Consider the following 27,077-nt stretch of genomic DNA (forward strand, 5'->3'; position numbering starts at 1 on the left):
TGTTGATGTCAGACTGAGCTTGTTAAAAAAGCAGTGGTACAGTGGATCTATTTTGGGGTGTGGCATCGAGAGGTATGTGAAGGGCGTGTGTTGGTTGGCCTGTAACAGCACCAACATGTGATGAAAATCAATATTCAATCTAAAACTCTAGATGAATTACACATGCATCAGCACCTTCATGAACTCTCCATCACAGAAAGAGCTATCGATCTGGTGTTCTCTTGCACTCTTTCAATTAGTCTCACAAACACCATTGATTGATTAATACTTTATAAGGAGAAATAAATTAATGTTTGTGAATTTCAAATAGAGCCCGACTGATATGAGACTGATACCGGAAAATTCACCAATTACCGATATGGTGGCTGATATAGTTAATTTGAGCTGGAATGAAAACGGAACTTTCTATGTGGATTGTTAACAGATTTTGCACCGATGTGACTATGCAAAGGTACTCAGAAGGCTGCTTTCTTAAACAAATATTTTTATCAAAAAATATTTGACATGATTATTATACTTTGTCAACTAATTCTAGAAATGGGTTAGGAAAATAAATCAAATAAATAAATAGAATTTATTTATAATAGAATAAATAAAAATACAATAAATAGCTTAAAAATATCAGTACTCTATGTTCAGTATCAGTCAGTTGCTGACCATTTAAATAAAGAATAAATAAAAATACACTTTATAGCTAAAAAAACATCAGTACTGTTTAGTATCAGTCAAATGCTAACAGTTAAAATAAAGAATAAATACAAATTGTATAAATAGCTAAATAATCATCAGTAGTACTGTTTAGTTTGTCAAATGCTGACTCTAATAATACTGCCAGTCAATTATTTGCAGGTTGTAAAACAAGAAACATTTACACCTGCCGAGTCAAAAGAAAAACAGCGGCAGTGGTGTTACACCGTATTCTGCTATACAAGTTCAGGGGAAACATTCAACGGTGGAAAACCAGACTTTTAAATATTACATTTTATTAATGCAACGACTGGAATTGTTCACTTGAAGTGGGTACCAAACTGTGAATCCTGTACAAAACAGTTTGGTGAATATATGTTTACACATTAGCTTCCACTCAGCTGACAAGCAATGAAAGTAGCTGCATGGTTAGCTAGTTAGCTATAAGCTTGTTGTCATGGAGAGTAAAAGATGGACTTTATTTTCTTTCCAGCATTGCATCTCACCAACTAGGTAACAACATAGCGTGAAATCAACACTCAACAGACACAATCCACTACCGCACGGTTGTCTACTGAGCTGTAAAAAGATGCTCTGATGTTTATCTTTCAATCTGCTACGTTACTTACTGCACTGACAAACTATAGCTGGCTAACAGCAAACAGACATGATTTACATGGTTGTCAGGGACAGGGTTAACATTGTATTAGTTATATTGAAAAGGGAAAATGATGGGGTCATTTTTTATTAACTTTCCAGTATGTATTTCACAAACTAGTTAGCAACTTGCCGAGAAGACACCGTTTAACTCCACCCTGTCTGCAGAGCCACTGTCAGTTCAGTTCTGTAAACAATGGAGTCGGAGCATGCTCTGCTAGACAAACTACGTAATGACACCAATTCTAAAGCATTGTTTCTGCATTATATGTTCTGAAAATGTTTTCATATATGTGCATGTCAGTAAACATATACGCCAAAACCAATAATTCGGTCGGGCACTAATTTCAAATATGGTAAAGGTTAGCATGTTTATAGACTTGTTGCAGTCCCTTGGATAGCAGAAATTAGAGGCTTAATCTAATAATCCAACAGTTCTCAGTTTATCTGTGAGGATGTTTCCCTCCTGATTAGGTTCAGAATGTTAAGATTAATGGTACAGTTGAAGTCAGAAGTTTACAAACACTTAGGTTGAAGTAGGTCTGCACAATTAATCGAAAACTACGGCTGCCACGATTAATTGAAATTAAATTTAACGTTCAATTTAAATCTGCTCCTGTTGCGTCAATGATTTCTATTTAAAACGTGTTTTTGCAGTGGTTGTGTATTCTAACCAATCACTAACATGTCCGTTGAGCAATGAAATGACAATAGCCAATCAGAGTCACTTAGAGTAGTCCTCCGTCCTATCTGTAATGACAACTGATCCTAGTGCACAAGTGTTAAACCATCTGAATGCCTAGATGCTTGCTTTAAAGCCGTGGCCAAAAGTATTGGCAGTGACATAAATTGTGTTTCGCAAATTTTTCTGCTTCAGTTGTTGTGTTGATTTCACATTGTTCCTAGATTATTGTGCAGAGTGATCAGATGCATTTTAAATGATTGCAAAAAGCTTCATTGGCCAAAAAACTTTATCACAAAAACCCAAATATCACTTTTTTGGTCCTGTCACAAAATGACCAGCCAACGTAATTTCACTAATCATATCAGCAGCACCTGGGAAAGTGTGAATGAGTACTAGTCAGGTGAAATCACTCTATCATTCTGATTGGATTATAAGAGCAGACTGATTGCTATAACATGAGGGAAGAAGTGCTTCCAATCATTGTGTTCTTGTTAGAAATGGTTACCTCTAAAGAAAGACGTGCAGCCATCATCGCTTTGCATCAAAATGGCCTCACATGCAAGGAAATTACTGCAAAGAATATTGCACCTGAAAGAAACATTTACCAGATCATCAAGAACTTCAAGGAGAGAGGTTCAACTGCAGTGAAGGTTTCAGGACATCCCAGAGTGTCCAGCAAGAGCCAGGGCCATCTCCTCCTGTGGAGTCGGCTACAGAAGGTTTACAACACCAGTGCAGAGCTTGCTCAATATTGGCAGCAGGTTGGTGTGAGCGCCTCACTGTGTGTGCAGATGCAAAGATTTTGGACAATGGCCTTGTGTCAAGAAGGGCAGCAAAGAAGCCACTTCTCTCCAATTTTTCAATTTGGGGCAGCTGTGGCTCAGGTGGTAGAGCGGGTCGGCCACTAACCAATTGGCAGGGTTGGCGGTTCGATTCCTGGCCCACATGTCTCCACATGCCGAAGTGTCCTTGGGCAAGACAATGAACCCCTAGTTGCTCCCAATGGCAGCTCTGCCATTGGTGTGTGAGTGTGAATGGGTTAATGGGACACAGTGTAAAGTGCTTTGGTAACCTCTAAGGTTAAAAAAGGCGCTATATAAGTACAGACCATTAATAGCATATTTCAGGAATCACCGTCATTATTGCGTCCGCTCTAATAAGACCCATTTGCCACGCAGCTGGTATTAGTAGATTTAATATTTTCACGAATCGCACAAACTCTGATCGCAAATAACTTTTTATGTTTTTATTTTCCAGAGTGCAACCATTGAGGCCAAAAATGTATCTAACAATGATCTTACATGAACAAGATCACCAATGAAGATCTAACGTGATGAATAGTCCTCTGTCTAGCCACCAAAAGGCTTACTGAACGCAGTAACTTGGTCGATGTAAATCAGCTTTTAACCTGTTGATACGCATTTGCTCGCACTCGGGAGTGGCGTCACTCTGCTTACATTTAATATATAATTTACCGTCTATATATGTAATTAATGTTAACAAATTATACATTTTTTCAAAGGTCTAAGGGTTCAACATTGATATCCTATCTCTGTTTCACGATAGCAATGCTCCAGAAACAGCAATTTGTTTATTTGTGCCAGGAGTACAAATGAAAACATGCTATATCAAAACGGGACTTCATACATTTGTTATGAAATCGTGATTGCCAGATGAATCCAATTTGCCACACTTTGGTCAAATATCCATGACAAGGGTTCATTGTATAACATCCAATATGGACTTTTTGTCCATAAAATTGATAAATCTGAGAAATATCGATATATTCTCCATTGTTTACATGAGCTCTCGCCTTGAAGAATTACCCTTCGTTGTCGTTCTTCAACAAACTGCAATCTGAGCAGCATTCATGTTGTAAAACTGTATATTATCTTTATACAGTGGGTACGGAAATTATTCAGACCCCTTTAAATTTTTCACTCTTTGTTATTTTGCAGCCATTTGCTAAAATCATTCAAGTTCATTTTTTTTCCTCATTATTGTACACACAGCACCCCATATTGACAGAAAAACACAGAATTGTTGACATTTTTGCACATTTATTAAAAAAGAAAAACTGAAATATCACATGGTCCTAAGTATTCAGACCCTTTGTTCAGTATTTAGTAGAAGCACCCTTTTGATCTAATACAGCCAGGAGTCTTTTTGGGAAAGATGCAACAAGTTTTTCACATCTGGATTTGGGTATCCTCTGCCATTCCTCCTTGCAGATCTTCTCCAGTTCTGTCAGGTTGGATGGTAAACGTTGGTGGACAGCCATTTTCAGGTCTCTCCAGAGATGCTCAATTGGGTTTAAGTCAGGGCTCTGGCTGGGCCATTCAAGAACAGTCACGGAGTTGTTGTGAAGCCACTCCTTCGTTATTTTAGCGGTGTGCTTAGGGTCATTGTCTTGTTGGAAGGTGAACCTTCGGCCCAGTCTGAGGTCCAGAGCACTCTGGAGAAGGTTTTCGTCCAGGATATCCCTGTACTTGGCCGCATTCAACTTTCCCTCGATTGCAACCAGTCGTCCTGTCCCTGCAGCTGAAAAACAACCCCACAGCATGATGCTGCCACCACCATGCTTCACTGTTGAGACTGTATTGGACAGGTGATGAGCAGTGCCTGGTTTTCTCCACACATACCGCTTAGAATTAAGGCCAAAAAGTTCTATCTTGATCAGACCAGAGAATCTTATTTATCACCATCTTGGAGTCCTTCAGGTGTTTTTTAGCAAACTCCATGCGGGCTTTCATGTGTCTTGCACTGAGGAGAGGCTTCCGTCGGGCCACTCTGCCATAAAGCCCCGACTGGTGGATGGCTGCAGTGATGGTTGACTTACTACAACTTTCTCCCATCACCCGACTGCATCTCTGGAGCTCAGCCACAGTGATCTTTGGGTTCTTCTTTACCTCTCTCACCAAGGCTCTTCTCCCCCGATAGCTCAGTTTGGCCGGACGGCCAGCTCTAGGAAGGGTTCTGGTCATCCCAAACGTCTTCCATTTTAAGGATTATGGAGGCCACTGTGCTCTTATGAACCTTAAGGGCAGCAGAAATTGTTTTCTAACCTTGGCCAGATCTGTGCCTTGCCACAATTCTGTCTCTGAGCTCTTCAGGCAGTTCCTTTGACCTCATGATTCTCATTTGCTCTGACATGCACTGTGAGCTGTAAGGTCTTATATAGACAGGTGTGTGGCTTTCCTAATCAAGTCCAATCAGTATAATCAAACACAGCTGGACTCAATTGAAGGTGTAGAACCATCTCAAGGATGATCAGAAGAAATGGACAGCACCTGAGTTAAATATATGAGTGTCACAGCAAAGGGTCTGAATACTTAGGACCATGTGATATTTCAGTTTTTCTTTTTTAATAAATGTGCAAAAATGTCAACAATTCTGTGTTTTTCTGTCAATATGGGGTGCTGTGTGTACAATAATGAGGGAAAAAAAATGAACTTAAATGATTTTAGCAAATGGCTGCAATATAACAAAGAGTGAAAAATTTAAGGGGGTCTGAATACTTTCCGTATATTAGTCTTATAAACAAAACAAGCCCATCTCCAAAGTCTATTTTAAAAAAGTAAAATTAGTTTCATTCATAATAGCCAAGTAGTACCGTCGGAGATTGTGTTGAATTTGAGAGGCGGAGCCTTAATTTTACTCAATATGCTTCCAGCAATTTACAGAGAAAAAATGCTCACAGGAGCCTCTCTTCAAATTTGAAACATAACTTCTTTAGACTTGTGGCTTTGAGAACATTGTATTTCTGGGTTGTCTTGGCACTTTTATTTTTTTAAATTATAAAAACATGTGCCCTGCGATGGACTGGCGACCTGTCCAGGGTGTCCCCCGCCTTTCGCCCAATGTTAGCTGGGATAGGCTCCAGCCCCCCGTGACCCTGTACACAGGATAAGCGGTTGACGATGGATGGATGGATGGATGGATGGATAAAAACATGTTCAGCATGAAATATTTCCATTAATATAAACTTAGTTTAGTTCTCTGACTTTAAAAAATAACAACATATATTAATTCTGAAATAAAGCCCAAAGTGTCTTCTTTCAAAATATACTATAACTGTGTCCATACTTCAAAGGGTCCAATAAATATATCTGCATGACACAAGTCATTTTTCCAACAATTTTTTACAGACAGATTGTTTCACTTTTAATTGACTATATCACAATTCCACTAGGTCAGAAGTTACACCAAGTTAACTGTGCCTTTAAGCAGCTTGGAAAATAAAAAAATTGTGTCAAGCCTTTAGGCAATTTGCCAATCAGCTTCTGATAGGCGAATTGGAGTCAAGTGGAGGTGTACCTGTGGATGTATTTTAAGGCCTACCTTCAAACTCAGTGCCTCTTTGCTTGACATCATGGGAAAATCTAAAGAGATCACCCAAGATCTCAGGAAAAAAAATGTTGTGGACCTCCACAAGTCTGGTTCATCCTTGAACGCCATTTAAAAAATGCCTGATTGTACAAACAATATTATGCAAGAATAAACATTTTTATTCTATATATATATATATATATATACATATACACACACATTGTTAGTCATGGGTCATGTATGGCATTAAAAGTTTTTTACAAAATGGCATTAAAAAAGGCATTAAATTAGATTTGATGATACCTGCAGAAACCCTGAATGGGCTAAATGTCCAGCAACTTATGATGAAGTCTTGTGGATGGCTACCCAAAATGTTTGACCCAAGTTTAACAATTAAACGGCAATGCTACCAAATACTAACAAAGTGTATGTAAACCTCTGACCCACTGGGAATGTGATGAAAGAAATAAAAGCTGAAAAAAATCATTCTCTCTACTATTATTCTGACATTTCACATTCTTAAAATAAAGTAGTGATCCTAACTGACCTAAGACAGGGAATGTTTTCGACGATTAAATGTCAGGAATTGTGAAAAAAACGAGTTTAAATGTATTTGGCTAAGGTGTATGTAAACTTCTGACTTCAACCGTGAGTGGAAGTTTAGGATATGGGAAAGAAGGGAATAAAGACCTAGGTTTGTCATGTCATCTTGTTTTCATTATGAAGGTTTGCGTACTGGTTTATTTACAGTAATAACTAGGGCTGCATGATTTGGTTATCAAATGGTGAGAAGCAATTCAATATTAGGTTTTTAATATCCTCTTCATTCCAAAACTGGTGACAAGCTGACAAACATCTCTATTCATAAACTATTATGCCACTCTACTAATTTCTCTCTTTCTCCAGATGAAGGTGAATATTCTTGGTGATGTTGTCGATCAGGGTTCCACCAACCTGCAGATTGACCCGGCTGGCTTCAGCCCTCACGCTGCCATCTACTCCATGAGGCCCGACGTGCGCTGCATCATTCACATAAGCACACCGGCTACTGCTGCTGTAAGCATCCGCCCACTACACCCTACAAAATGTAGTTTGATACACACAGGCACTCCATCTCCCCAAAAATATAATTTATAATGGAGCTTATACACAATATGGAGTATGCATGAAACATGGAGGATATTCATGAATAAAGACAGGTGTCCCCAACACAATCAATGTTATATTTTGAGTTTTAAACACTTTTTTTATGTAGTGCATCAGTTTTAGTGGATTCATTATCACTTTTAATCGTTTTATTGTGTTTCAATTAACTTGTTTTTTTTTTTTGTGAAAGCTGTAGTTTATTTTACACAGGGTATCTGAACACATTGATAATTTTCATAAAGTTTTATTGGTTTTATTTCACATGTTACAACTCTGGTGTTCCCAGTCTAAAGATCTACTTACAGGGTTTCCGCGGGGTCTTAAAAAGTTTAAAATTTCAAAATCACAATTTAAGGCCTTAAAAAGTCTTAAATTTGCTGAAGTATTGTGTTCTAGGTCTTAAATCATTTTAAACAGGTCTTAATTTTCCTACGTCCATGTAAATCTCATTTAAATGCTCCCGCAGCGCTTTGGAATGTTTTTTTTTTTTTTATTCCGTGGTGTTGTAGTTTCTTATTTCGCTAGTCCAAATATAATTCGCTGTATTACGACTACAAAATAGACCAACATGCAACAGCCAATCAGCTTTGAGCTTTCGTGTTATTGGCGCGAGTCTCTCGGATACCACAGAAAGACGTAAAACGGATTTATTCAGCTATGGGGAAGTGCAAGTTTAGCGATAATTGGCATGAAAAATCTGAATTTCGTGCTTGGTTAAAGCCAGTTGCAAATAAAGCATTTGAAGCCTACTGCTTCTTATGCAAGAAAGCTATTAAATTGGGAACGTTGGGTGTACGGGCGCTGGAGTCTCATTCAAAAAGTGAAAAACATCTAACTGCTGTGAAGGATCTCCAGCAAACGGCAGCCATCAGCCAGTTCTTGCAAGTATCTGGCGGCTCCAGCACTACTTCTACACTGCCTAGGCTAGGCCCACACAGTAGCTCCGCAACTCCCGCAATCGACCTCCGTGTTGCTTTTGGATCAGAGCCAACACTAAAAGCGGAGGTGCTCTGGGTTCTCCACACGGTGACAAGACACCAGTCCTACAGTGCGAATGAGGAAATCGGGGAATTGTTTCAAACAATGTTTCCGGACTCTGATATAGCTAAATCCTTCAGATGCGGGAAAGATAAAACGTCCTACATTACGCGCTTTGGAATAGTGGATTTTATAAAAAGAGAACTAATTTCCAAAATCACGGGACCGTTCGTGCTGATGTTCGACGAAAGTCTGAATCGCACCACCAAAACGAAACAGCTGGACCTGCACGTACGTTTTTGGGAGGGCGGGCAGGTGCAGTCAAGATACCTGGGATCCCAGTTCATAGGTCATGCAACTGCCGAGGACTTAATGAAACATGTGAAAGTAAGTAAATGTTTTATTTTAGCAAAGAAATAAATTTTAGCTAAAATTATTTTAGCTGTTACGACTTTGTTTATAGATTTTTTTTTTTTTCATTAGCAAAAGGGTGATTAGAGTGGTATTTTCTGTTGTATTAAATGAGAACTCCGGTCAATTTTAACATTGAGCTAATTTTTTGGTAAATTTGGAGTGCTGTCAGTACAGAGAACAACGACAAAAATCGGTGTTGCCTACACCGTGTTATCCTCTTTTTAAAACGTGCACCCTGTTGACTTAAATGGGGCGCGTTCTCTTGAATTGCTTAGTTACCAATGATCGCGCGCGTTGAACTCGACAATCGACTACTGTGGACTTCGACCGAAAACAGGAAGGCCCTGCCCCAATATCCACACTACGCCCTAAGGTCTTCCTCGAAGTGGACACTTGTTGAAAGTGCACTTAGCAGAGTAAGTGCGCAAGGGCCCGAAGCTGTGAAAAGCAGAATTGGGACAGTTTTGCACACGTCACTATCTACGTCACTTCTGTTGTGATCAGGAGAGCAAACACCGGTCATTTGGCTAATGCGTGTGCTGCTTATAATAGCTGTAACATGACACAATCCTTTGAATTTATTAATATCTTAATTTGAAAAAATTAATATCTTTTTTTACTCTTAGCTACCAACCTTTCTATTAATTTTATTAATACTAAAACAGTTTTTGGTTAAGATAAATTGTGATTGAGGTTTACCTGAGCTTCCACTGTCTTACCGTATTCACAGCGATTCGAAATGCAATTTTAATTATGTTATTATGGAAATTGATATATGAAATTCTTCCCATACATGAAAAAATACATGACGTGTTGGTGATATATTATATATAGGCTATATATTAAAATAGTGTTACATAGGCTATATGAAATAAAATGACACAACCCTGTCTCTTTTTGTTAAATTTCAGTTTTATTGATCAATAATAGCCATTATTAAAGTATAAGTAGCCTAAAAGGTATAAGAAGCTATATAAGTCAAGAAATAAAGCAAGTTAAAAGATTCAGTCAAACATAAGTCAACAGGCTCATGTTACAGTTAAATAGCCTAAATATATAAAGTTATGTTAGGAGGGCCAGCAAGGAAAAATCAGCTGAGCTCAAGAATATTGAGGAGGAGATTCTGGCCAAGAGAGAAGAGCTGAGATCAATGTAGTGCACACTCACGCATCCGCAAACTCAGGTCAATGTGTTTCTGTTTTTTTTCTGTAGTTCAAAAATGCTGTCTTCAGTACTATGTTCAGTTTGAATAAATTCATTTTCTTTGCAAGTAATTTTGAGACTCTGCGTTTCCTTTGTACGTTTTTTTTAATGTCGTGATATAGGTCTTAAATTTCATTCATAATTGTCTTAAAAAGGTCTTAAAAAGTCTTAAATTTGACTTTGTGAAACCTGCAGAAACCCTGACTTATATTATGTTGTGTTTGGGCTCGTTTGAATCAGGATAGTCTGTTGTAAAGTCCAGATTCTAAGTTTTAAAATGACACATTTTGTTAGATCAAGCAAGTGGTTATTAATTTATTAAATAATAATTATTGCCTCCCACTAGTCAGGTATAAGCTCAGGTCAATGATTACTTCAATAAAAATGTATTCTTTTAAATATTTAAAAAAGTAAAAAAATCTGTTAAATACTATAAACGAAGTTGAAAAAATATCTAATTCAATAGCTTGGAATAATATATGCAATATGAGAGAGATTTTTTTATCAGTCTTAGTGGTCTGGTCATTTTTGAATGGGAACACAAAAGGTGTTAGAACAAACAAACAGTGCAAGGGTTAAGGAAAAAACAAAAAAATATGTATCAGATTTTTTAAACATAGACAATAAGGGCCATAGAAGGTGATTTTTCATTAACATTTTCATAACATAACATCTCCGCCTTGGTGATAGTCCGTACTAGGGATGGGCATGAGTACTCCGGTACTCAGACGTGGCAGCAATGATCGATCATGAAAACGATGATCGATGGTGATCATGCATGATGTGACTTTTCACTTAATTCAAAATTCAGTGACAATTACCTGACAACTGCACACAGCCCGAGTTGACTTGTGCATTCCACGTTGGGCTGAAAAGTCAACTGTGTGAGAGACACAATAAGCTGTGTGTGGGTGTGTCAAAGATATTGTGTGCTGAAAAACAATTTTATTTTGTGTCACTGAAAAGTGTTTTTAATAAAAGATGTTTGCCTGGCTCTTGCCTCCATCCATCAGAGAGAGCCCAGCTGACAAGTTGTCCTTGTGTTGGCCATTGCGTTTCACTTAGTACTTTGATGTATTTATGTGTGAGTTCAATGTCGCTATTAAACGAATGTATTTTGTTAAATATTGATTCTCCAAGAATCTTGTTTCAGTGTCAAAGGAGCTTATTTTTAATTTTGAGATCGATTACATTGTGATCTTGAGGGGTACATTGATTGTCAGAGACGTCTCATAGAAACCAACTGATATACGACGCTGCAATGCTATCTTTACGATAATCAAAAGAGAGTATAATTAACCATGTTTTGAACACCTGTATCTGCAAAATGTTTGCTAAACACATTTGATTATCCTTTAATGTAAGACCTTTTGACTTGTTAACGGATGTTATTTAATAAAAGTGTTTGTCACTGCCTGTAAACCTCCATGCCCTGGGTGCCGAAATGTTTGCTTGATTAACACTCACCTGCATCATGACAAAATGAGAGTTGAAGATTTCCATACGAGTTTCCAAGTTAGAAGTCCGACATAAGGTGTCATTCCGTTGCGCTTTCCCCAGTTGAAAGGTGGAAATTCCAACTCTCTTGAGTTGAATGGAACGCTTCATGAATCATCACAGCAACAACAATACAGAGCATCATGGCTTTCCCCACAGGATCAAACATGTGCGGAGACATGCACAAACACACCAGTTGTGTGGCAGTGGATGCACTGCTCTGAAGAAGCGCATATACAGCAGGCAAGTGTTTCAAACAGCTAGACAGAGCGCAGCTAAATGAAACGGAATGCAGCATATTCAAAACTGAACTTCAACTTAACATGCATATTAAAAACGCTATGGTTATAGTGTCTCCTGTTAAGCCAACCGTGATTTGAAAATAGACTATTCAGACAGTCACTAAAAAATCAGAAGGAAGTACAGACAGACGCGCGTTGTGTTAATGTTTTCATTGAGTTGGGCAGCGAATCTTCACATAATGACAAAATATGAAGCATTTTATTTTGATTATACAATCTTTTGTAACAGATTATTTTATAACTGTCTATAATAATGAATAGATGATACACTGGAACAACAATACATAATGCAGCTGCCAAATATATTTGTCAGGAATGTTATTATATGTTCAGTTATGTACATGAGTATTGAGTTGACAAAATGACCAAAATGCCCATCCCTAGTGCATAACAAAATAATTTAATATCATGATTTCTACATGAATCTGTCTTGTATCTTTGTCATGTCAGGTGTCGTCTATGAAGTGCGGTATTTTGCCAATTTCTCAAGAGGCTCTCATCTTGGGTGACATCGCCTACTACAACTACCAAGGCAGCCTGGATGAGCAGGATGAGCGTAAAGAGCTCCAGAAAGCTCTCGGACCCTCCACCAAGGTAAACCACAAACTCTTTTGACTCTAGAATGCAAAACTCAAGGATGCATGCTATTGAGTATGAAAGGTAAGAAACTTATCATCTTATGCCCTTTATTTCTCACCAATGAAGTAAGTGTGTGTGTGTGTGTGTGTGTGTGTGTGTGTGTGTGAGCGTGTATTTATCACTTTGTGGGGACCAAATGTCCCCATAAGGATAGTAAAACCCGAAATTTTTGACCTTGTGGGGACATTTTGTCGGTCCCCATGAGGAAAACAGCTTATAAATCATACTAAATTATGTTTTTTGAAAATGTAAAAATGCAGAAAGTTTTCTGTAAGGTTTAGGTTTAGGGGTAGGGTTAGGTTTAGGGGATAGAATATAAAGTTTGTACAGTATAAAAACCATTATGTCTATGGAAAGTCCCCATAAAACATGGAAACACAACATGTGTGTGTGTGTGTGTGTGTGTGTGTGTGTGTGTGTGTGTGTGTGTGTGTGTGTGTGTGTGTTTTCTGCAGGTGTTGGTTTTAAGGAATCATGGGGTTGTTGCTCTCGGGGAGACCATTGAAGAGACCTTCCACTACATTTACAATGTCAAAATTGCCTGTGAGATTCAGGTAATGTGCTCAAGAGCCTGGATTGAGTTCATCATTGGAGCTGCATTGTATTTAAAGATATTTTTAATTTTCAAAGCCTAGTGAGCTGCCTACCTAGACAGCAGTTTTGGGTACAATCAGCATTTAAATTAAGCAAAACAAGAACATGTTTTTTCTCCAACTGTTTGATTTTCTGTCCCTCTTTCTCAGTCTCATGTTCTCCTTCCTTCCCTTGCTGATTTGTACAGTCCTTTATTGGATTTTGTTGATGTTTTCAAATGCACATGCAGTTACACACACCTTACAGGAAGTAAGGTTCTGTTTCATTCCTACTGACCGCCAGAGGCAGTGCAAAGCACTAGTGGATAAATCGCTGCGCCAGCTAGATAGATCGAGAAAAATATAACAACAAAGTCACGTCATGACGCAGACCGAGACGCAAGGATATAACCCACAGCGACTCGGTGCCCAGCCTCTTTCGCTTTCTCGCTTTTGATAGGTCGTTGTTTTTCACGCTGTCCCGTGCAGCTTTCCTGAGTTGCGAGGATTCGCCCTCTCAAGCTGTGACAGCGGCTCTACACTATCATCAGGACGGATATCTTGGATTTTTCCCCATTACGTGAGTGTATACAATTATTGTGGTTGTGTCGGCGATACTCTGTGCTTCACGGTACTATCCGGTGGCTGGTTTCGACCGCGCTTAGGTTGCGTCCACCGCATACCTATAACGTTATGTCTGTTTTCACATCTTAGATTAATTGTATACTTGCCATTGTGCTTGTCATCGCATGCCTCGTGGTTCTATCCAAAGGCAGACTTGACTTTATGTACTTGTAAGAGCGTTTCATTATAGAATTTTCGGTGGGTGTTATTACAGTTATAAGTGCCTACGGTGCTAACCGAGGACGTGTTATTGACGGAGTCATGGATCATAGCTCTGTCATCTCCGTCTCAAGATGCAAGTTGTGTCCGAATACACTTCTTCCCGACGACGGACACGATCGTTGCCCATCATGTTTAGGTGCTCAACATCTAAAGGAGGCCCTGACTGATCCGTGTTTGCAATGTAGTATGCTACCGATGTCAGAGAGACAGCTTCGCCTTGCTGAGTTAGACATTAATTCGCCTGTTTGCCTCGCACAACAGCCGCGACGCGCTCAAAAGCGTCGCGCGTCAGCAGCGGCCGGCGCTCCGCAGAGCAAAAAGAAATCTGTAATACAGATAGACACTTCAGAACACTTGTTATCGAAGACGGTAGCGTCTCTCTCTTCAGAAATGATGGAGATGAAACGTCTTCTTCAGTCTCTACAACCCCCAGTGTCGGCCCCACATACTGAGAAAACACCAGTGGATGAGAGTGATTTCCAACCCCCACATGCTATAGATTTTGACGCTCTCTCCATGAGCGCGTCTAATTCACATTTTCTTGATGGAGAATCGGTGGAACCTGACATACAACCCACCCTCCCAAACGATGTTTTTTCTAACCTATATGCTACAGGTGGCTCGAGCGGTGGGTCTGTACATTCATCGGGCGCAGGCCCATCTTCTCCAGATGATGTGTTATCTGTTCTGCAGATGGCAGTGGCTCGTTTGGGTCTTGACAAATCACCTGTCCAACCCATTCAAACCAATGTGTTCTTCAGACAAGCTGCTGATAGTAATGTGTTCACAATGCCACCGTGTAAGGATTTTGTGACAGAATTCTCCAGTGCACTTACCAGTCCCAATGTGCCTAAGAGGAGGTCAAAGACAGCCCGCACTCTTGCCACAATGGCTGAGGCTGACTCCATTGGGGTAGGGCGGGCACCTGCAATTGAACAGCCAGTTGCAGCTTTGGTTGTATCACCAGATGAGGCTCTAAGAGGCAATGTACGCTGCCCAAGTGCACAATGCGGACGTACTGACACTTTCTTAAAGAAGGCATACGAGTCGGTAGCCTATATAACTCGAGCTGAGAATACTATCTGCCAGCTGCTCCTTGCCTGCAGCAACACATTAGAGTCAGCGGCGTTGGCGCTTCTGCATCTCAGTTCTTACAGACGGCTCTGTTGACTATGGGTCATGTGACTCGGGAACTTGGGACACTTTCAGCGACCCTCCTAACAGCCCGGCGTCAGGTATGGCTTGCTCAGGCAAAGCTACCTGAAGATTGTAAGAAGACACTGAGAGAACTGCCAATTGTACCAGGACATCTTTTTGGCCCCAATGTTTCTGAGGTATTGGAGAAGAGAATGAAGTTGTCAGAAGCCACACGACAACTGACTCAGGTTCCACGAGCACCACCTTTTAGAGTGCCTCTGACTCCGGCTCGCCCACACTATCTGGGCTCAGAGCATCGAGTCGCGGCAGCCGGACATTTCTCAGCTTCAGGCTCCACGGCAGCATAGAGGTGCAGAGGAGGCTCAGGGGCGTCGCCCGTTTCACCGTCACCAGCAGGGGAGACCACGTCAGCGCCCCCACGGGTCCTAAAGGCAGAGGCCAAAAACCCTGAAGCTATGGGGCGGTGGTCGGTCGTTTCACTGTCCAGCATCTACATTACTGGGAAAATACAGTGTCCGACCCCTGGGTTCTGGCGACTTTGAGCAGAGGATACACTCTACAATTCCGGCGCCGGCCTCCGAAGTTTTCAGGAATCTTTCCGACAGTTGTCAAAGATGTAACCAGTTCAATGGCCCTTTCCTTAGAAATTCATTCACTGTTACTGAAAGGAGCCATAGAAAAAGTTCTTCCCCTCAGTCAGAGGGACGGGTTTTACTCCACGTACTTCCTTGTTCCAAAGAAAGATGGAGGTTTTCGGTCCAGTTCTGGACCTGAGGCGCCTAAGCGTGTTCTTGAAGTCTCTTCCTTTCCGAATGTTACGCACAGTCGACGTTCTTCGATCTGTGACGAAAGGAGACTGGTTCGTGAGTGTGGACTTGAAGGGCGCTTACTTCCATGTTCCCGTTGCTCCCCACCACAGGAAGTTCCTAAGATTCAGCTTTCGGAATCAAGCCTATCAGTTCAGAGTTCTACCATTCGGTCTATCTCTGGCTCCTCGTGTTTTCACAAGATGCATGAGTGCGGCCCTGTCTCCTCTTTGGTCCAAGGGCATGAGGATTCTGCCCTATTTAGGCGATTGGCTGCTCTGTGCCCCAACAAGACGGCATGCGTTACACAACACCAGGATTGTGCTGGAACATATCCAGAGGTTGGGCCTTACTGTGAACGGCACAAAGAGTCATCTGGTTCCAGTACAGACCATAACCTTCATAGGAATAACACTCAATTCAATCACAATGTCTGCCACATTGTCTCACGCACGAACAGACAATATTTGTCAGTTACTGACTCGTTTCGGTCAGGGGACAAAACTTACTTATGGTGTTCTTCTGCAACTAATGGGGATGTTAGCGGCCGCTGCACCCGTGATCCCCTTGGGCTTGCTTCACCTCAGGCCTCTTCAGAGGTGGAGCAACAGCTTGGGGCTAGATCCAGCAAGACATCGCCATTGTATGATTGTCGTTTCGCCGGCCTGTGTCCGTGCATTGAAACCCTGGAAAAAGGTAACATTTCTAAAAGCCGGTGTGCCTCTAGGGGTGGTACCCTCTCGCCGGGAAGTGATCACGACAGATGCTTCACTAACAGGATGGGGGGCAACGTGGAACCAGAGGGGAATTGGTGGTCACTGGTCACCCAGGGAGGCCTTAGAACATATCAACATCCTGGAGTTGAAGGCAGTGTACTTAGCTCTACAACACTTCTTACCAAACCTGATGGGTGCGTCATGTGCTTGTCCGGTCCGACAACACGTCGGCGGTCTTTCATTTGAATCATCAGGGCGGCACCAGGTCTCTTGCATCTTTAATGCTAACTCGCAAGATCCTCACATGGTCTCAGGGCCGGCTGGCCTCATTAAGGGCAGTTCATCTTCCGGGATTGGACAATCAAGTGGCAGATGCTCTGTCCAGGGATCTGCTGCTCCGGAGAATGGAGACTTCACCAGGATGTAGTGCAGTTGATTTGGCAACAGTTTGGCAAGGCAGAGGTCGACCTGTTTGCATCAGAAATGACCACTCATTGCCGCTTGTGGTTCGCGAGAACCGAGATGTCCAGCCCGTTGGGGCAGGATGCTTTAGCCCACAAATGGCCGAGTTGCCTATTGTATGCGTTCCCTCCATTTCCACTTCTGTGGGAAACATTACATCGTATATTCCTTTACAAGCACAGGGTGCTTTTAGTGGCACCTCGATGGCCATCCAGGCTATGGTTTCCTCTCCTTCTGAGTCTGTTGCAGGGCTGAACCATGGCAGCTTCCCACCAGGCGGGACCTTCTTTCTCAGATGAGCGGCCGTGTTTGGCACCCAGATCCAACTCGTCTTCAGCTCTGGGTTTGGCCCTTGGGTCCAGATCACAGTTAATGGATTGTGAACCAGCAGTAGTGAACACTATCGGCAACGCTAGGGCTCCTTCAACACGACAGCTTTATGCTGCTCGTTGGAGGATATTTTCTTCTTGGTGTGGGGATCAAGGAATTGACCCAGTTCACTGTACTGTGCCGACAGTTCTGAGTTTCTTGCAGCATCTATTTGACAACAACAGGGCGGCCTCCACTTTAAAAGTTTATGTTGCTGCCATATCGACTTATCACGACCCAGTTTGTGGTGCATCCCTTGGGTCTCATAACCTTGTTTGTAGTTTTCTAAAGGAGCGAGGCGTTTGAAGCCTGTTCGTTCTACTCCCTTTCCTGTGTGGGACTTACCGCTTGTTCTAGAGTCCCTTTGTACATTACCATTTGAGCCGTTAGCTGTTGCAGATATTAAGTGGTTGTCCTTAAAAGTGTCTTTTTTGTTGGCCGTTGCTTCCACTAAACGCGTTGGTGAACTTCATGCCTTGTCAGTGAGCGATATGTGTTTACGCTGGTTACCAGAGGATTCTGGGGTCATTCTTCGGCCTAATCCAGCCTTTCTCCCTAAAGTTTTGTTACCACAATTTGTGAATCAGTCTATTCATCTGGCTGCTTTTCAGCCGCCTTCCAATCACACAGATATAGATGGGGGGTCTCATCTTCTGTGTCCTGTACGAGCTTTAAAGTGCTATGTTAAGTCTACCGCTTCTTTCAGACAAACGGATCAGTTATTTGTCTGTTATGGTGAGAGTACGCAAGGGTGCACCTTTGTCCAAACAGAGGTTATCACGCTGGATTGTCGAGGCGATAAAGTTGGCGTACAATAAATCTCATCTGCCCTTACCAGGGGTGTTACTTGTCACTCCACGAGGGCCGTGTCTTCATCCTGGGCCACTTTACGGGGAGTTTCCTTGGCAGATGTCTGCGAAGCTGCTACCTGGTCTTCTCCATGTACCTTCGCGAGGTTCTACAAGGTTAACGTGGCTGCTTCCCATGATGTGAGCTCTGCAGTCCTTCTGGAGCAACCCTGATGTTACAGGTGGGTGGCATTCCTCATGACTGTGTTGATATGCGTCATCCACTAGTGCTTTGCACTGCCTCTGGCGGTCAGTAGGAATGAAACAGAGCGCTAGTTACGTATGTAACTGTGGTTCTGTGAATTCGGATGACCGCCAGAATCCTCGTCACTCGGAATGCGCGAGAAAGCATTCTGAGGCTGGGCACCGAGTCGCTGTGGGTTATATCCTTGCGTCTCGGTCTGCGTCATGACGTGACTTTGTTGTTATATTTTTCTCGATCTATCTAGCTGGCGCAGCGATTTATCCACTAGTGCTTTGCACTGCCTCTGGCGGTCATCCGGAATTCACAGAACCACAGTTACATACGTAACTAGCGTTTTCATTGGATTTATCTGGTGGCAAAGACGAGACAAATTGTCTCTTTAGTGAGACATTGCCAAATTAAATCTCTACTCCTGGCTTCATTTAGAAAAATACATCGCTGAACTTGATGGACTTGAATTATGTCCATTTATTTTGTAGATTCCTGTCACAAAAATGCCTCTGTCTCTCTCTCTGTAGGTGAATGCATTCTCATGTGCGGGGGGAATGGAAAACTTGATCGTGTTGGATCTAGAACAGTATAAATCCCGTACGCAGGGGGTGGCAGAAGCCGGAGTCAACATGGGCTCTCAACACAAATGGAGACTGGGAGAGCTGGAGTTTGAGTCACTCATGAGAATGCTGGACAACCTGGTACGCTTTTGTGTGTAAAAACATTTGCTGTATTCCGATAGCTGGTTTGAGCTTGGCATTAGCAACACCAATGTCAGGGAACAAATACTTTATGCACAAAGTATGTATAGGACACTCAACCACTAATTAAACTCTATAAAGGAGGAATCATCACACTGGAAAAACTGGAAAGTCACATCTTTGTCACATATATTGAGAGTGTTCTTGCCAATAAAATATTTTAAAACGTATGAAACGCTTATCATTGATTTCCAGTATACCATAGAAACATGTGAAAAAATGATCTTCAAATTCTGAAGCAGCAAACTTTGCAAAACACAAAATTTATGTCACTGCCAATACTTTTGGCCACGGCTGTACATTTATGTTATTGTTCTCGGCAGATACCTTAAACAAATACTTTAACAGGTAGTTAAGGGGCAGTTCACCCAAAAATAAAATTTCTGTCATTATTCACCCTCAAGTCTGTATGAATTTGCCCCTTTCGTAAAACAAAAAAGATGTTAGGCAGTATGCCTCAGTCACCATTCACTGTACCTGCATCTTACTTTACATACATAAAAGTGAATGGTGATTGAAACTAACACTCTCCCTAACGTCTCCTTTTAAGTTCCACGGGAGACAGTCATACAGATTTGCAACAACATAAAAGTGAGTGAGTGATTTACAGAAATGTCATTTTTAAGTGAACTATCACTTTAAGAGTACATGTCAATACTCAATCGCTACTTAAAAATTTACAGTTAAACAAATTAAATCCTGTGAGAATCTTGCAATATAATATGTATATTAATAATAATTAATTATGACAATAATATTTTCATTGTATGTATAGTATTAGTATTAAAGTATTAATATATAATTATTGTTTATGTATATTACATACACCAATCAGGCACAACATTAAAATCATCTGCCTAATATTGTGTAGGTCCCCCATGTGCTGCCAAAACAGAGCAAACCCGCATCTCAGAATAGCATTCTGAGATTATATTTTTCTCACCACAGTTTTACGGAGCGGTTATCTATAATAATAATAATAATAATAACTTTATTTTGTATAGCGCTTTTAAAAGTTAATTCTCAGAGCGCTTTACATAAAGAGACATGATCACACAATACAAAATATTTCACACAAGATTACAAACCTAAAAACAACAAAAAATAAATAAATATCAAGACAGAGTAAAACCATAAGATACATCTCATTAACAACCACTAATAGCACCTTTACCCAAATGCTTCCGTAAAATAATACGTTTTAAGGGATGTTTTAAACCTTTTCAAAGATGGTGCAAATCTTATTTCGGAAGGCAAGGAGTTCCATAACTTTGGGGCGACTGAAGAGAATGCCCTATCACCCATTGTTTTTAGATTCGTTACCGGAACTGCTAAAAGACCGGCATCAGCAGAGCGAAGATTACGTGTTGGGATGTAGGGCATTAAAAGCTCGGTGAGATATTGAGGAGCGAGTCCATTCAATGCCTTGTACGTCAACATCAGAATCTTAAAATCAACACAAAATTTAACAGGTAACCAATGCAGGATCTCTAAAATAGGTTTTATATGATCTCTTTGTCCTGTCAGAATACGTGCGGCAGAGTTTTGTACCCACTGAAGTTTATTCAGAATAGATTTTGATGCTCCTGCTAACAAGGCATTGCAATAATCAATTCTAGAAAAAACCAGAGTATTAATTAATTTTTCAGCTACAGGAAAGGACAGCATGGGCCGTAATCTGGATATATTTCTAAGATGAAAAAAAGAAACTCTAACAGTATTACGTACGTGAAGATCGAATGTTAAATTAGAATCAAAAATTACTCCCAAGTTTTTTAGTTTTGATTGGAACTGGATTTTAAGTAATCTGAGTTACTGTTGACTTTGTCAGTTCAAACCAGTCTGGCCATTCTCTGTTGATGATGTTTTTGGCACTATTCTGAGTAAATTCTAGAGACTGTTGTGCTTGAAAATCCCAGCAGATCAGCAGTTGCAGAAATTCTCAAACCAGCCCGCCTGGCACCAACAATCATGCCACGGTCCAAATCACTGAGAACACATTTGTTCCCTATTCTGGTGAACATTAATTTAAACTCCTGAATCGTATCTACATGATTTTATACACTGCGCTACTGCCACAGGATTGCCTGATTAAATAATTGCATGGATGATTGCTGGTGCAGAATTATAACAGATACAGTGGGTACAGAAAGTATTTTTCACTCTTTGTTATTTTGCAGCCATTTGCTAAAATCATTTAAGTTCATTTTTTTCCCTCATTATTGTACACACAGCACCCCATATTGACAGAAAAACAGAATTGTTGACATTTTTGCACATTTATTAAAAAAGAAAAACTGAAATATCACATGGTCCTAAGTATTCAGACCCTTTGTTCAGTATTTAGTAGAAGCACCCTTTTGATCTAATACAGCCATGAGTCTTTTTGGGAAAGATGCAACAAGTTTTTCACATCTGGATTTGGGTATCCTCTGCCATTCCTCCTTGCAGATCCTCTCCAGTTCTGTCAGGTTGGATGGTAAACGTTGGTGGACAGCCATTTTCAGGTCTCTCCAGAGATGCTCAATTGGGTTTAAGTCAGGGCTCTGGCTGGGCCATTCAAGAACAGTCACGGAGTTGTTGTGAAGCCACTCCTTCGTTATTTTAGTGGTGTGCTTAGGGTCATTGTCTTGTTGGAAGGTGAACCTTCGGCCCAGTCTGAGGTCCAGAGAACTCTGGAGAAGGTTTTCGTCCAGGATATCCCCGTACTTGGCCGCATTCATCTTTCCCTCGATTGCAACCAGTCGTCCTGTCCCTGCAGCTGAAAAACACCCCCACAGCATGATGCTGCCACCACCATGCTTCACTGTTGAGACTGTATTGGACAGGTGATGAGCAGTGCCTGGTTTTCTCCACACATACTGCTTAGAATTCAGGCCAAAAAGTTCTATCTTGGTCTCATCAGACCAGAGAATCTTATTTATCACCATCTTGAAACTCCATGCGGGCTTTCATGTGTCTTGCACTGAGGAGAGGCTTCCGTCGGGCCACTCTGCCATAAAGCCCCGACTGGTGGATGGCTGCAGTGATGGTTGACTTACTACAACTTTCTCCCATCACCCGACTGCATCTCTGGAGCTCAGCCACAGGGATCTTTGGGTTCTTCTTTACCTCTCTCACCAAGGCTCTTCTCCCCCGATAGCTCAGTTTGGCCGGACGGCCAGCTCTAGGAAGGGTTCTGGTCATCCCAAACGTCTTCCATTTAAGGATTATGGAGGCCACTGTGCTCTTATGAACCTTAAGGGCAGCAGAAATTGTTTTCTAACCTTGGCCAGATCTGTGCCTTGCCACAATTCTGTCTCTGAGCTCTTCAGGCAGTTCCTTTGACCTCATGATTCTCATTTGCTCTGACATGCACTGTGAGCTGTAAGGTCTTATATAGACAGGTGTGTGGCTTTCCTAATCAAGTCCAATCAGTATAATCAAACACAGCTGGACTCAATTGAAGGTGTAGAACCATCTCAAGGATGATCAGAAGAAATGGACAGCACCTGAGTTAAATATATGAGTGTCACAGCAAAGGGTCTGAATACTTAGGACCATGTGATATTTCAGTTTTTCTTTTTTAATAAATGTGCAAAAATGTCAACAATTCTGTGTTTTTCTGTCAATATGGGGTGCTGTGTGTACAATAATGAGGGGAAAAAAATGAACTTAAATGATTTTAGCAAATGGCTGCAATATAACAAAAGTGAAAAATTTAAGGGGGTCTGAATACTTTCCGTACCCACTGTATAACAGAATATTATTAGGCCTACAATTGTATTATAATTACTAATATTATATTATGATACCCAAGCAATATTTCTCTTATAATTTAATAAACTTGCACGCTGCATTGCTGTAAGATCTGTTTTAACTTTAGAGATGATCTCATCTCCTCTTCTGTCTACAAAAACCTTGTGTCATAGAGTTGTTTAAGATTTTTTTTCACAAAAGGTCATATCTTGATTATATTTAGATTTATCGTTTAGCCATACATAATGCAATAGCAAAATGCATTATTTTGCGGCACACGCTAATTTTATCTCATCACGTTCAATTCAGACTGCAAGCCCACAACTTGACTTAGTGGCGGAGAACCACTGCTGAATAGGTACAGGAAATACTGCTCTGTGCATCTTTCTCCAGCTTTGCAGACAGTTCTTTTTTTTTCTCTCACCCTTTGAGATATGGAAAAGCAAGCATGTGGAAAGTCTGTTTTCTCACCCGGGAGAAAAGAATGGAGTGGAAGTGGAATAAACTCTGAAATGATAATGATATGGTGTGGTGTTTAGTGAGCAGCTACAGAGACTGTGAGAGCTGCTGACACCAGCTTCCAATGAGCCAATATGTTTTTCCTGCTTATGCTGGAAAATTTTAGGGTATGGTTACATAATGTGTTTGTATTTGACTTTTCACACACCTTTAGCAAATTTTCTTAAGCGTAACTCATTGTACAAACCAATTCAAAGAGTTTAATTATTGATCTCATTCATGAAGGCCTTTTGAGTCATTCATCTCTGAAGGCAGTAATTGAATGATTTCAATAGGGCTCATCCTTCCTCCATTTATTGTCCTGTCATGTGAGGATGAATTGTATGTACACTACAGGAGTTGGTCTGTGGATGGGTTATTGTGATTTTGAAAATGTCAATAGTTTTTATTGTATTTTAATTTTCAGTTCAGTTTCGGTTTTAAGTCAGAAATAATTTTGTTTGTATTGTTTATTGTTTATTTAGTTTCTGTATCATTTTAATAAAGCAACTCAAATTGTTTCATTTTCCACACTAAACACTTTATCAGAAAATGCAACAAGTGAACTGTGATTGGTTGTTTTACATGGCAATCAGATGACCTTTCTTTGTCTAATAGAGTGCAAAGTGCCTGCCCGTCTTTCTTCCGAAAGTATTTTTCTTTTAACAGGGATATACTAAAATTCTTCATAAGAGTTGTAAGCCATGAACCAAACCAACCAGGTCTGAGGAGAATTACAAAGTTAAAAACTTCGATTTGAAGCAGAAATGTATTTGAAAATCAGACAGAAAGACAAAGGTACTTAACATCTGTAATGAGGAAATTAACTACAATCTGATTAAGCATTGTGAATGACAATCTAATTAATGTTAGAAAATATAAAACTACTGGTTTAAAGTTGATTATAAGTATAGAAACAGGATATTTAAACTTGCCAAATAGTCATTATTTGACATGCACTGTTTGATTTGATTGGTTGATTGTTTTCCTTCAGGATCATGGATATTGTAGTTTTTCACCAGTAATTCTACCATTTAACTCATATGGACTGATGGTTTTAACTGAAGCATATACCATTGATTAACAACCACAAAATTCATGGTAGACCTGTCTTAAAAGTTTTATAAGTTATTGTTAAAAATCATATCTCCTATGGAGAAAATGAATGGGATTTTTATTTCTGGAACCAGACAGTTGAGCTTTGTTTTTACAGAATACACTATTATAAATTTAGACTTTTTGAAGATTAATATAATTATTGTATTCATTGTCATTCAAAGTTTTCATTTGTATTTTAGTGCATTTTTAGTCCATTTTTAGTTTTTTTTTTTTTTTTTTTTTTTCTCAAAGTTATTTAGTTAACCAAGATATTTTTCACTTCCAGTGTTTGTCTTCATATTAGTTTTTGTTATTGGTAATAACCTTTTGATGATTATGAAATATTTTATAAATATTTTGTATTTATGACTTTCAGGGTTACAGAACAGGCTACACATACCGGCACCCTATTGTGCGGGAGAAACCACGCCATAAGAGCGATGTGGAGATTCCAGCGACGGTAACTGCATTCATGTTTGACGATGATGATGCTCCACGCTTCCCTCTAAAGTTGCAACAACAGAGACAGCAGAGAGAGAAAACACGCTGGCTCAATTCACCCAACTGCTACATGAAAGTTAATGTTGCAGAAGGAGCTAGCGAGGAGAATGGCCGCCCCAAGACCAAGGTAAGGATGACCTGCAAGTTCATAAATAACACAATTTTAGTAAACATTTACACAATCCAGTCCTGGAAAGCATTAAATGCTTAAAGAGGAAAGGGTTTAAGGAGCGAAGGCAGTAAATCTGCCTCTTCAGAGTCTCTATCAGAGTCTTCAGGTGGATTTTGGGTTACAAAGATCAAGAATGTGTGTATTTCCTGGGTGTTCCTGATGGTCTAGCTGCAGACAAAATAAACTCTTAATTCTGTCATCACAGATGAACTTCCCTGAAGAAACGTCTGAAGCTTTTGAATATACTGTAGTTTGTGTGTATTTTCAAGCTATGTCACATGTAAAGCTCTCTTCTGTACTCTTGTGGGTTATTGTAGTATTACAGCTTTGGGTAAACCGTAAAAGCCTATTCTTATCAAGTGTGACAAAGCCCTACAGCGTAATCCAATTTTTGTCTGGCTCTGCAAAACATTTGCATACCTAAATGAAAGCATTCTGGTCATTTACATGCTGTAATGTACAGATTCGCTTGAATGCACGATAAAAAAAACATTTACATTGAAGTTGCACTGAAGTGACTCGTCCTGTTTTTAAAAATGGCCAATAGGCTTTATTTTTCAGAAATACATAAGCACACCTTTCCACTGTGCTGCTCATGTCAGTGAAGAGAAATTGTTGTGAGTGGGTGGGGGGTGCACTCAAGTTATAGTTTTGGATTAAAGATTAAGAGGGCAAACCATTTTAAAAATGTCTTAAAATCAGTTTTCCAAAATTTAAGGCCATAAAAAGTCTTATGTAGATGCAAATGATGCAACAAAAATCTTAATTTTTATATTTTGGGATGGAAAGACATGAATCGTGATATGACCTAATGTGATTATCAAACTTCAAAAGAATATGATTTAATTAAATAAATGCAAGCGCTGCGTCCTTTAAAGTGAAAATGCGGCACTGTTGCGGGGGCTTGTGAGTGTTTCCAGCTATTACAGAGGAGTTCACAGTCATTATGCCATATCGGAAATGAATGACAAACTTACAAATGATCAACTGTTGATGATGATATAGTGTAGATGAAATTTGACAATGTTTTGCTTTTAATTGTTAACATTCTAATACGTTGTAGATTATTGCGAATGCATATTTTATATCCCTAAATTGTTTGAATGAGCAGCTGGAAGCTGTGAAGCACAAACATTACAAAATAAGAGTACCCGATTATTTAAACGTTAAAGTGCCTTTCAAGTTATATGTTTCACGCTATGAATCAAACTTCCATTCAAACTGCTAGACAAAGCGCAGTTGAATATAACAGAACGCAAATGTCTTCAAAACTATTTTCAACTTATCACAGCGTTTTAAAAACAGGATGTTTATGGCGTCACTGGTCAAGCTGAGCATTTTTCAAATACACGGTTCAGCCAGCCAGGACAAAACAGTGGTGTATGCTAAAGATAATTACAGTAATCTGTAAGAAGAGCAGAGACACTCGCTTTCTGAGCAGTTTTTTGTAGAGTTGGCCAGCGAGTCTTAATGACAAAATATGATGCATTATATTTTGATTATGCCATATTTTACACTTTCTGTAATGGATTGAGTCATAAAAGCCTATTACAATGAATAGGAGAGACACTGGAACAACGAAACACAATGCATATATTATGTCATGTTCATATCTGAAGAAGAAAAAAAACATCCAAGACATGTCGTACTCAAGTAGACAAAATGACCAAAATGCCCATCTCGAATTTCAACCAGCTATTTTTAGAATGACACCAAACTCAAAGTACTTGCAGAGGGCGACATTACCTTTCTGAGTGGTTCCTAGTCTGGAAGACTGATTTACATTTTTTCTCCCTTAT

General features: G+C 40.1%; 1 protein-coding gene across 6 annotated transcripts in view; it reads left to right on the forward strand.

Moving 5' to 3' along the window:
- Positions 1–27,077, forward strand: part of LOC127641038 (gamma-adducin-like) — a 169,350-nt gene that overhangs the window by 130,593 nt on the left and 11,680 nt on the right. For all 6 annotated transcript variants that reach the window (XM_052123783.1, XM_052123788.1, XM_052123787.1 and 3 more), the window contains 5 exons: positions 7,265–7,414; positions 12,349–12,492; positions 12,993–13,091; positions 19,038–19,211; positions 24,982–25,233. In XM_052123783.1, the coding sequence (XP_051979743.1) occupies positions 7,265–7,414; positions 12,349–12,492; positions 12,993–13,091; positions 19,038–19,211; positions 24,982–25,233 (819 nt within the window). The remainder of the gene's footprint in view (positions 1–7,264; positions 7,415–12,348; positions 12,493–12,992; positions 13,092–19,037; positions 19,212–24,981; positions 25,234–27,077) is intronic.

This window comes from Xyrauchen texanus, chromosome 50 (assembly GCF_025860055.1).
Source record: "Xyrauchen texanus isolate HMW12.3.18 chromosome 50, RBS_HiC_50CHRs, whole genome shotgun sequence".
NCBI lineage: Eukaryota > Metazoa > Chordata > Actinopteri > Cypriniformes > Catostomidae > Xyrauchen > Xyrauchen texanus.